This window comes from Cygnus olor, unplaced genomic scaffold (genome assembly GCF_009769625.2).
Source record: "Cygnus olor isolate bCygOlo1 unplaced genomic scaffold, bCygOlo1.pri.v2 scaffold_78_ctg1, whole genome shotgun sequence".
Taxonomy (NCBI): Eukaryota; Metazoa; Chordata; class Aves; order Anseriformes; family Anatidae; genus Cygnus; species Cygnus olor.
The window spans coordinates 256,464-268,333 of record NW_024429178.1 but is presented as its reverse complement, the minus strand read 5'-3'; the positions used below and the strand labels follow the sequence as shown (position 1 = coordinate 268,333).

The 11,870-nt window shown below is 50.2% G+C and overlaps 1 protein-coding gene across 1 annotated transcript; it reads left to right on the top strand.

Moving 5' to 3' along the window:
* Positions 1 to 5,569: 5,569 nt before the first annotated feature.
* LOC121063402 (olfactory receptor 14J1-like) lies at positions 5,570 to 6,505 on the top strand. The gene has a single exon (XM_040543824.1). The coding sequence runs from the start codon at positions 5,570 to 5,572 to the stop codon at positions 6,503 to 6,505; it is 936 nt and encodes a 311-aa protein (XP_040399758.1).
* The last annotated feature ends 5,365 nt before the right edge of the window (positions 6,506 to 11,870 follow it).

Here is an 11,870-nt window from a genome sequence, read left to right as displayed (position 1 = left end):
CTGCATCTGTGCTGTTACAATGGGAATAAGTCACAAAAAAAATAATCATAGAATATCCCGAGTTGGAAGGGATGCATAAGGATCATCAAGGCCAGCTCCTGGCACCACATAGGTCTAGCCGAAAATTCAGACCATGTGACTGAGAGCACAGTCCAAACTCTTCTTAAACTCCGACAGGCTTGGTGCAGTGACTCCTTCCCTGGGGAGCCTGTTCCAGTGGGCGACCACCCCCTCAGTGAAGAACCTCTTCCTGATGTGTAGCCTAAACTTCCCCTGCCTCAGCTTGACACCATTCCCGTGGGTCCTATCACTGGTGACTAAAGAGAATAGATCGGCGCCTGCCCCTCCACTCCCCCTCTTGAGGAAGCTGTAGACTGAGATGAGGTCTCCCCTCAGCCTCCTCTTCTCCAGGCTGAACAGGCCAAGTGACCTCAGCCGCTTCTCATACATCTTCCCCTCTAGGCCCTTCACCATCTTTGGAGCCCAGTATCTTACTGACTTGAAGAAAGAGGCTTTAATCTCTCCCGCTTTGTTTCCTAACGAAGAAGCACGAAAGAGACGCGTGTCCTTGTCTCTGAAGAGGAGGTGAAGGAACAGCTAGAGCAAGAAACACAAAGATCAGTTGCGCCAGACTAAAATGTGGTTGTATCTGAGCTTGGAGACTGCAACCCTCTTCAAACTTCCACATCTAGAGGAACACTTTGGCTGCAGCCTAAAAGCCACGTGTACATAAGCTCCCCCAAGCCAGCCAATCTTCTTCCTGTGACCTGCCAGGAAACAGCAATGTAGGCATGAAACCAAATTAAAGCCCAAACCTTCAGCCCAGCCCTTGACGTGAATAGTGAGTGAGGATCCGGATCCTGGCATTTATACGTGAGAGTTTATACGCAGCCAAAGTAAATAGTGTAGTCAGAGGTCACAGGGCTAGATTTTGAAAAGTCCTACAGAAAGAAGAGATCTCAGAAAAGCAAATTTAAATACCATTAATGTCAAGAAAAGTAATTCTGATTGCTATATTCTTTATCTGCGGTGACTAGACAGAAGAAAATCTATGATAGCAATTTTGCCTTTAAGGTCATTTTTCTTTTTCCTTTTATTTCTTCTATTTATTTATAAATTGATTGATTGATTGATTGATTTTAAGAGGCTCTGTACTAATTTTCCTCACAGAATGACTAACAGAAATATGACCCTTGTGCACCTTTTGTAGTTAATTCATTAGGTCAACTCTAACCACTGAGCCCCATCTCAGGCTATTTCTATTAGCGATAAGGAGTGACTGACCTTCAAAGACTGAAGCCAGGTAGATGAGCCTATTCCACAAGGTCTCTTGGCTCCACCCTTGTTAAGTGAAATCTGCCAGGTGTGGATCATTTGACCTTTGCTCTATAGGAAGCATGAGGAGCTGTGGGGAGTTGCCTTCCCAGGGGAGTTGGAGGCTTGTGTTCTCTAGGGTGTGTTTCTACTGTGGTGAAATGGACTCAGTGTTCCCCAGCAGGCTGCTTTTTCTTCATGTTTTCTACCATCTCTGTGAAATAGTTTTAGTGACTCTAGGAGCTAGCTATGTTGGTGGTGTCTTAGTGCAGTAAAACCCTGGTGGTACGACTTCACTGTGAAGTAGTTGGGAAGTGACTCAAGCTCAGAAGCTGGCAGGTAAGTGTTCCTGGGTTCTACAGTTGTTTAATGTTGAGGAGTTTGAGTACTTCCTTCACCTTGTCTGTTTTCAGTGAAACTACCTACGTGGATTCTAAGCTCCCTTTCCAGCCCTTAAAAATAAATTAAAATAATAATAATTAAAAACAAAAAAACCTCAGAAGCTCAAGTGCTTACAGGTAAGCCTGACTTTGAAGGATGTTCTTAAGTATTTGTTAAGATGGAACAACAGACTGTGTGAAAAAGGTGCCTTAATGTGAACTCAAATGATGTCTTGTGGTAAGTAGAAACAGATCTGGATAGATACTGGTGGCATTAGTGTTACTTTCACTAAGTGGAAATTGTGGGAATGTGCTGTTCCTAAAGGAAATGATGTTCTCACAATAGGCAAGTCAAAAGCAGTACGAAGGAAGCTTGTCCTCTTCCCTACAGGCCTGCGTCTCAGTTGTGGAGAAACTTTCGGAAGAGGTCCACCAACTTAAAGAGAACTGATTTTCCTCCCCACCTGTACAAACCAGTGTCTCAGCTCTCAGGGTTAAGCGTCCTTCTGTGCTAGGAAGACAACGGAGTGGGTACACAGCCCGTGCCACCCTGTGGTTTTAACTACGTGACCTTGAAGTGGACTCCAGAAAAAGGGATGGAAAATCTACCAGGACACTAGAGGCATGGGTACATGAGTTGGAAGGCCAAAAAACAAAAACAAACTAACAAAAAAAACTGGAAAAAGGGGTTCTCTGAGAAACTTGTTGCTCCAATTTCTGCTGGGCACCTGGTATGCCAGCCCTGACTCGCCGGGGCCCCAATTCTATTGTTAGCTCAAGCCTTTGAGCCCCATGTTGGGCGCCAAAAAGGGCTGTGGTGGCTTTACCTTGCTAGGCAGCTGAACTCCACCACAACCGCTCTCTCACTCCCCCTCCTCAGAAGAGGAGGGGAAGAAGAAAAGGAAAGAACACCTCATGGGTTGGGATAAGGATAACTTAATTAAAGGGAAAAAAATTATGAAGGAAAAATGATTACTAATTAAACAATTTAACTAAAGGGGAAACAAAAAGCAGGCAAAGGGGGGAAAAATGACAAGCAAAGGCTGTGTGGAAGTGCAGAGTAAAGAAACTACCCTCTGCTTCTCACAAACGAGCGATGCTTGACCACGTGCTTGAAGCAGGACCTCAATGCACATAGCCGTTGTTTGGGAGGACAGATGTTTTTGCAACGAGTGCCCACCCCTCCCCTCTTCTTCCTTTTTCCACCTTTTATTGCTGAGTGTGACATCACATGGTATGGAATATCCCTTTGGCTGGTTTAGGTCAGCTGCCCTGGTGATGTCCCCTCCTCGCTGTTTGCCCACCCCCAGCCTGCTGGCTCTGGGAGGGTTGGAGGGAGTCCTGATGCTGTGCCAGCACTGCTCAGCAGCAGACACAACACTGGGGTGATACCAGTGCTGTTCTAGGTGCAAGAGCAGAGCACAGCACTGTATGGGCTGCTGCAGGGAAAGGTAACATCCCAGCCAGACCCGGTACACCTTCCACCTCGAATCAACTGCCCCAGGGCTGGAAACACAGCCCTACCATTTGCCATGGGCTGATCCAGACCCCCCTGGAACAGGGGGAAGCTCCTGAACACCTCCAATACATTGATGACATCATCACATACGGCAACCTAGCAGAAGAAGTGTTTGAGAAAGGGAAGAAAATGTTCCAAATCCTTCTGAGAGCTCGTATTGCCCTAAACCAAAGTAAGGTCAAGGGACCTGCACAGGAGATCCTGATGTAGGCTGGCTAGGTTCAGGGAGACTGCTGCCTGGGGACGGGCTGGGCATCGGTCAGTGGGTGGTGAACGATTGCATGGTGCATCACTTGCTTTATACATGTCATAATAATAATAATTGTTGTTGTTGTTGTTTTTACTGTTATTATTGTCTCTTCATTTTATGTCCTTTTAAACTGTCTTTCTTTCAACGCAGGAGCTTTTGGGGGCTGAGGGTGAGCTAACAGCTGTGTGGTGCTGAGCTGCCTGCCAAGTTAAACCACAACATCACGTTTGACAACCACACTCTAACAGCACAAATCACATTTCTAAAATCAGTCTCGCCTGTGTTCAGAGAGGAGCAGTCGGGGATGACTTCAGTCTGCTTCAAACACCACAGCCCAGCAGAGACCCTGCTGCCTTTGGGAGCTGTCAGCCCTGAGGCCCTGGGGACACCTCGAGGGAGCCCAATGGCACAGAGCAAGCGATGCCATGGTCGGGTGCTGTGCTGCTGAGCTGGGCCGGGCTCCTGGGCCCAAGGGGAGCTCGTGGCAAGCGGGCAGCGCTGCAGAGAGACAGCTCTGGCCAGGAGCAGCTCCTCTGCACAGCGCAGCAGGGCTGGGGGCTCTGACCGCAGGTGGCACGGGGAGAGGAGAGAAGGAGAGAGGGCTTGGAGGCAGTGAGGAGCGCAACAACAGAGGGCAGCGTGTGGCAGGACAGATCTGCAGGCTCTTGGCACCGTGAGTCTCTGGTAGCAAGGCCATGCAGGTGGGGTTGCCAGAGGGGTCTTCTACAGCTGGCACATCTGATGGCTGATAGCATCTGTCAGGATGGGTCTCTCTCTTTCACCAGCGAGGAGTAGAAGATGCTTTAGAGAATGGCATTTTTAAGGGGGCATTCCATTTAAGGGGGAGGAAGACTGAGGATTGGTTAATCTGAGATTTTTGGATTCTGTGCTTTCAGATTCCTGCAGTGGAGGGGAATCTGAGTGAATCTGAGCACAGAGCTTGTGGGATGGGTCTGTGAGTATGGACAGGGGGGAGACTTGGCGACACAGAAGTGGCTCCCAGCAGGGACACGGGCAGGCAGCAGGGACACGGGCAGGCGGTGAGAGGGAGCTGCTGCCAGAAATGCTGTGCGAGGGAGGGCTCAGGCACCTCCCTGCCAGCCCCTGCAGGGCAGGCGCCTTCCCTGGGACACCCCCTGCTCTCCTCTCCCACCAGCACAGCCTCTGCCCTCAAGCCCCCGCTGTCCCCAGCAGGAGCTGCCTCCTCTGCAGGCAGAGCTGCAGCACAGGAGGGTCTGCTGAGTGTCCGTCTGTCCCTCCCTGGCTTTGCCTCCCCTGGCAGCAGCACGCTGCCATTCCTCCTGGCTTCTGCACCTGGCCGTGCTGCTGCTGGTCTTGTTCCCAGGCTGCCTGGGGATGGGGATTTCACCTGCCCATGGAGTGAGCCCTCGGGGTGCTTGGGGGAAGGGGAGTACGGGGACAGGGTGAGGGGTCTGGAGATGGGCACTTGGAGCCTGGATTCCTCTGCTCTCAGCAGTGTCCAGGTTCTTTTCAGATGAACATCTGAGTACAGCTTTCCTGCAGCTCTCACAGGGCAACTGAGACCAGCACTGATGGACAGATTTCCTGTCCTCACTAAGGGACACTCTGTGCTATAGGGACAGTCCCTTTTTCTCTGAGGATCCACAAAGTTTCCCTTCAAGTGGAGGAGAAATGCCCAGGATTTCTGTTTTAGAAAAACTCATCAGGTGTGGTTGGGTAGCAACAACACACAATCTGACCCCATAAAAGGAAAATTAAAAAAAAAAAATCCTTGTACATCTAACTGCTCTGCAGTTGGGTGACCTGGGAGCAACACTGGGGCAAAGTTCTTTGATATCAGGAGTGAAGTGAATCTGAGATTACCCCATGTTCCTCTTTACCTCTGTCTATAGGGCATAACTGACTCTTCCATTGCCCACAGAGGAGTCCCCTGCTCCCAGGGATACCCTCAGGCAGCATCAGGAAGAACTTATGAAAAGGACCTGCCAAATGTCTTCCTGGAAGTGGACAATGTTTTTGGCAATTTTAAGTAAGAAATGGGATGAGTTTTCTTCTGATAAGTCTGTTGTACATTATTGCTGTTCTTTCTCTTCCTTGTGCAGGACCACATCCCAAAAAAAGCAGATGTCCAATAGAAGCGCCATCAGTGAGTTCCTCCTGCTGGCATTCGCAGACACGCGGGAGCTGCAGCTCCTGCACTTCGCGCTCTTCCTGGGCATCTACCTGGCTGCCCTCCTGGGCAACGGCCTCATCCTCACCGCCGTAGCCTGCCACCACCGCCTCCACACCCCCATGTACTTCTTCCTCCTCAACCTGGCCCTCCTCGACCTGGGCTGCATCTCCACCACTCTCCCCAAAGCCATGGCCAATGCCCTCTGGGACACCAGGGCCATCTCCTATCAAGGATGTGCTGCTCAGGTCTTTCTGTTTGTATTATTGATGTCAGCAGAATATTCCCTTCTCACTGTCATGGCCTATGACCGCTACGCTGCCATCTGCAAGCCCCTGCACTACGGGAGCCTCGTGGGCAGCAGAGCTTGTGCCCAGATGGCAGCAGCTGCCTGGGGCAGTGGCTTTCTCAATGCTGTCCTGCACACGGCCACTACATTTTCCCTGCCCCTCTGCCAAGGCAATGCTGTGGACCAGTTCTTCTGTGAAATCCCCCACATCCTCAAGCTCTCCTGCTCAGATGCCTACCTCAGGGAAGTTGGGGCACTTGTATTTAGTTTTTCTTTAGCATTTGGCTGTTTTGTTTTCCTTGTGCTTTCCTATATTCAGATCTTCAGGGCAGTGCTGAGGATGCCCTCTGAGCAGGGCCAGCACAAAGCCTTTTCCATGTGCCTCCCTCACGTGGCTGTGGTCTCCCTGTTTGTCAGCACTGCCATGGTTGCCTACCTGAAGCCCCCCTCCATCTCCTCCCCATCCCTGGACCTGGTATTTGCATTTTTATACTCGGTGCTGCCTCCAGCAGTGAACCCCCTCATCTACAGCATGAGGAACCAGGAACTGAGAAATGCGCTAAGGAAATTACTTTCATACATACTTCTGAAGCATCAATAATATGCTCACTATCCTAACAGTACTAAGAGAATTCCTCACAAAATGTTTTCTGAAAATGTTAGGTCTTATTTTTTAAAATGTGTGATAATATTATTTTAATTTAAGGAAATTTCTTCTTATCTTTCTACCTGTTAATTTTTATTTTTACCCAGTCATCTACTGTACTTTAAGAACCAAACTTCGTGCGTAGATAAAGACAATAACGAAGCCATGAGATATTCAAAGCTCTTAGATCCCATCTCATTCTCTGAACGGAGAAGGGGCTCAGGGCCAAAAGCCCAGCTGTCACATTTAGGAACAGCCCTGGTGGCCCTTGGGGCTGCCCATCACTGCTCAGTGGGGCAATGTGGAGCTTCACGGACCGGAATCTTGAGCTGTTCTGTGCCTGGGCTAGACCTCTTCTGCTGGTCTGGGGAGCGGGGCTGGCCCTGCGGGGCACAGGCACTCTGGGCTGGGGATCTCCCAGGCAGGAGACCAGGGCTCCTGCAGCTTCACGGCCCTCCATCTCCTGAGCCGTGGCTGGCCCCAGCCCGGGGGCTGCTGGGGACGCCCAGAGCCACCTTTGTCCCAGCAGCTGCGGTGCCTTGCGAGGGGCTGGGGCTGTGGTGGCCGTGCCCAGAGACCTGCAGCAGCCTGCGGTGGGCACTGCCCTGGGGCCAGCCCCGCCTGGGCTGCTGGGCTGGGGAGAGGTCCGGGAGGTGGGGAGGGGTGGGCAGGGGCTGGTCTGGGCAGTGCCCGGCAGAGGGCATCAGCAGCGTCAGGGAGCGGTGGCAGCATGCAGGGGAGGGCTCCCAGCAGGGCTTGGTGCTGCAGAGCCAGGGCTGGGGAAGGGAGCCCAGAGCTGCAGGGGCAGGGGACAGGAGGCCACTGTGGGCCCTTGCTGGCCTGGGCAGAGCGGGAAGGGGCCCAGGGCATTCGTCCCCTCACCGCAGCCTGCCACGACCTGCACGGAGCTCACGGAGTGTCCAGGGCCAGGCTCTGCCCTGTGGTGCACAGGGAGAGGGCAAAGACTCTCTGAAGAAGAGGCTGAAACTGAAAAAAGTCCCTCCGCTGCCCCGTGGTGTGACAGGGCCAGGGTGGGACAGCTTACCTTTATTTGATGTAGTCCTTCACTCTGCTTTATCTCACAGGTGAACTGGATTATGTCTCCTTGATTAGTCTGAGGCACAATGCAGTGCTTTTTTGCCTTCTGACACTCCAGCACAATACCTCTGAGTTTACCTTACTGTGTGCATTGACCTGACAGGTCATTTCAAATTTTTTACTTTCATATCCCTGTTGGAAGGGAACAATTCCCAAACTGGGATACGCTGATGGGTTCTGCCTCAGCCCTTTGAAGTGTCCTGCTCTTGACTCTTTCAGCCTGAGATTGCCACAGATGACCCATGATGGTAAATGGATGTTCAGCTTCCAACTAGGAATAAGGGAGATTATCTTGGGTTTTCCAGTGGCTGTTTCAACTTTAGGTGAATCCCAAGAACCCACTGAACTAGGGTGTTTTCTTTGAAGGGGTTTCATGTCTTGGGCTGGGCTGGGCTGGAGTTATTGGGACAAAGACCACTGCTGGCAGTGGAGATGCTCTGGTATCTCCACCTGGCTCCAAATGAATCCTCCAAAGGGTGCTGGTCTCGTACATGTCCTGCTTGCTTACTGTCTGACAGCAAAGCCCTGCCTGAATACCCAGTAATTTCTTTAGTACTTAAGTAGCAGAGCAACTACTCAGCACCTTGAATGTTTCAATCCTGTCTATAAAATATTACACACAAAGTGTAATTTCTATCATGAAGAAATGTGAATTTTCAGGATGTATATTCATCGCAGGAGAAGAAATTCTGAAGTTCACCTGTACGTGCATTGTCATCGCTTTGTCTATCATGGTGTGCTCCCTCATCTTCCAGGTACATCCACAGGTTTTGATTAAACAGACCCTGCTGAATGTCGCCTTTCCAGCTGCCTGTCTGGACCCACGCACTTCCCATGGTTCTCCTGGTTTGCCTTCCCCTTACTCTTTGATCATTAGACTGCTCTCGCTGACGCAGTTGCTGCTTTGAGCTTCAGGTAGAAGCAGCCCAGCTTGCCCATCTCTCAGCAGTCTGTCTAATGGTTTCCTTAGCAAGAAACTCGTTGTTTATCATTGAATTTATATGATATGGGTTAATATTAACACTGTTATTTATAATTTCCTATCTATGAGTATAAAATAGTTCTGGTGCAGTCATCCTTCTGGGAAGGTAAACTTCACAGGAGGCATACAAGATGAGGAGCTTGCTGTGTTTTTTGGGAACTTGGAGCATGATTTCATGTTCTTTGGTTTGAAGTAGGAAAATCCCTTCTGCACCTGAGTGCCGCCAGGTCTCCAAGGAATGCGGGTGGGAGCTGGTGCAAAGGAACTCTAACATCCAGCTGAAGACTTCTGTCTGGTGTGAGGAAAAGTGATGCAAGGAGCAGGTGCCAAATGAGAGAAATGGCAGGGTTGGGTTGGTGAGGAACAAGGTTGCCCATGAAGTATCAGACCTCAAGAGTCTGCTTTTGCTCCCTATGCATAGCTCCTTAGGAGTAGCTCTGGGTCACTGTCAATTGGACAATGACGATCTGATCTGAAACGCAACAAAATTCACCCTTTAAAATGAGAAATATTTCTAATAGATACTCTTTGAAATCTTCTTCCTTAACTATACAATGAAAGCTCTCCAGTTAGCTGCACAAGTCTTGAAGACTTGAAGAAAAGTATGGGAAAAAAAAAAAAAAAAAGAAAACTCTGGGAGATATACAGCTCCTTAGGAGTTTCTGCATTTTCATGAGTTCCATGGTGTATTTTGGTGCTGAGTTAATGAAACTTGGGTAGTGAGAGGAGAATGATGCAACCGCTTGAGAAAGTAAAGTCAGAAGGAAAAGTTGAAGTGACTTGGAGTATTAATGGGCCCCACTGAGGGCTGTTACTAACAAAGCCTCCCCAGGGACTTGTTAGGGCAGATAACTGGAGGCCATGATTGCAGACAGGCAAAACGCTGTGCTGAGAAAAGTCTTGGTTGGTTTTGGTGAAGCAGAAGGGCCAAGGCCTGACCCTAGCCACTGGGAGGGGAGATCCTGCACCCCCACGTGTGGCTCAGGGCTCTTCTTGGGGTCTGTAGGATGTGGTGGGCAGTGTGATGCCACGAGAAGAACTTCATTATGACACCTCCCCACCCCTGCACAGGGTATCAAGGAAGCAGTGAGGCTCCATTGCAATGACTATATCTCGTCTCCTCAGAAGCTCTAGCCAAAGGGACAAAAAGGTCAGGGCTGTTGGGGCCTTCCCTTCTTGCCAGCACCCTCTGCCTTCTCCTCTGCAGGCTTTCCTATGCTGTCCCACTCTTTGCCCTATTTCCTTGAAGCCTGCAGACACCCATCTCTGTCCACCACCTTGCTCTCATCCAGGACTTTCCATCATCTCACCCATGTCTCATCAACCCTCATCAGCTGTTCCCTGATGTACGCAAAGCTTGGGTCTGATCATAAACTCTCTTTTGGTGACCTCTGACACCACTTCACGACCCTTTGAGGGACATTTCTTCCTCCTTGCGGCCAGTGCCAACCTTCCAAGGTGCACCTTATGGCATTTTTTTCTCTCCTGCTCTTTCCTACTACCAAAGAAAGCTCCATCAGGGTAGAAACCACTCCTGAAGCAGGCATCCCAACACATCAGGCTCCTTGCGGCCTGTCAGCCAAGCAGACAGAAGTCGCCTCACCAGCATCTCCCAAGCCCTGGGCCTGCTGCTGGCCTTGCAGCTTCTTGGCTAGACACAGCCAAGCCTTGTACCTCGTGCTGTCCAGTGCCGGACTCAAGCAGAAGGGACAGGACAAGCCCTATGCGCGCCTTCTTTCTGTCTGGGTCCTCGTGGGGATGGAGGCAGAGGGGATCCCACAGTCAGCATGCCAAGCAGGGGCCTTCTGCTGGCCTAGCAGGGCCACTGGCACATGTCAGCCCCAAAGTGCCGATCCCAGGGAGAAGCCAAGGGTGACGTGCCACCTACAGACAGAAGGGACCTCACAGTCCCTGTCCGTGACACGTTCCTGCTGCTGCCCTATGAGCTGCAGAGGCAGAAGTGACCTCACAGTCACTGCCACAGTCACATTCCTCCTGCTGGGGCAGGACGTCCTGAGGTAGAGCTGACCTCTCTCTAGCCCCCTTGGTACCTCTTTTTAATTTTCTGGCTTCGAGATTAAGCAAAGATTTAGTTGGAGGGTTTGGTGTTCTGCTTGTGGTGTCAGGTCTGTGGTTAAGGTAGGGATAAGCTCTGTGGTTTAGGGTTTTTTAGGTCTGCCAAGAAGTCTAGGGTTAAATAGAGCATTTTAATGCTGGTGTTAAGAGAAGGCATTAGGGTTAGCAAGAGAGAAAACTGATTCCTTTCAGAGTGTTGCAGTAGCTTTTAGGTTTAGGGATTAAAATTCCTGGTTCAAGTAAGGTAAGGGCCATATGTGACTGTTTTAAGTCAGTGTTACCACACCATCAACATTACATGAACCCTCTTACCTCTATGAAATCATAAATTTCTGCTGGCCAAGCTCTTTTTCCCACTCCGAAATCTCACATCTCTCTTGTCCAGGCTGCTCCTGACCTCCCCATATCTTATTAGGATCAGCTTTCTGATGACATTCTTGATCCCAGAGTATCTGTCTCACCGCTGTTGGCTACTCTAGTCTCGAGACAGAAGTGGCATTGTAGTCAGGAGGGAAAAGGGCACAAAGGTCTTTAGGATCATCCTCCACAATGTACCCATTCAGCTCTGCACCTCCACAAAACTGCGCTTCCTACCTACAACTTTTGTTTCCAGAATGGTTTCTATGGTCCAGGGTTCCTTTTCCCAGGCCCTCATGCATGGATTTGTTTTGGATGTGCAGGGATGGGATAAGGAAAGCCAAGGCACAGATGGAACTGAACTTATCAAGTGAAGCAAAGAATAACAGGAAGAGATTCTACAGATATATTGCTCAGAAAAGAAAGTCTGAGGAGAATGTACCCCCTCTGATGGATGAGAAGGGTGAACTGGTAATGACAGCCATGGAGGAGGCTGAGGGACCCAACAACGTCTTCTCCTCAGTCTTCCCTGCCAGTCAGGCTTCCCAAGTCTTTCATTTCCCTGAACCCACAGATGGAGGCTGGGGCCAAAGTCCCACCGGCTGTAAGTGAAGAGCAGGTTTGGGAACACCTGATGAAACTCAACACGTACGAGTCTATGGGGCCTGATGATTTGCGTCCCAGGGTCCTGAGGGAACTGGCTGATGTAGTTGCCAAGCCTCTCTCCATCATATTTGAGGAGTCCTGGCAGTCGGGTGAAGTGCCTGGTGACTGGAAAAAGGGAAACATCACTCCCCTTTTGATGAA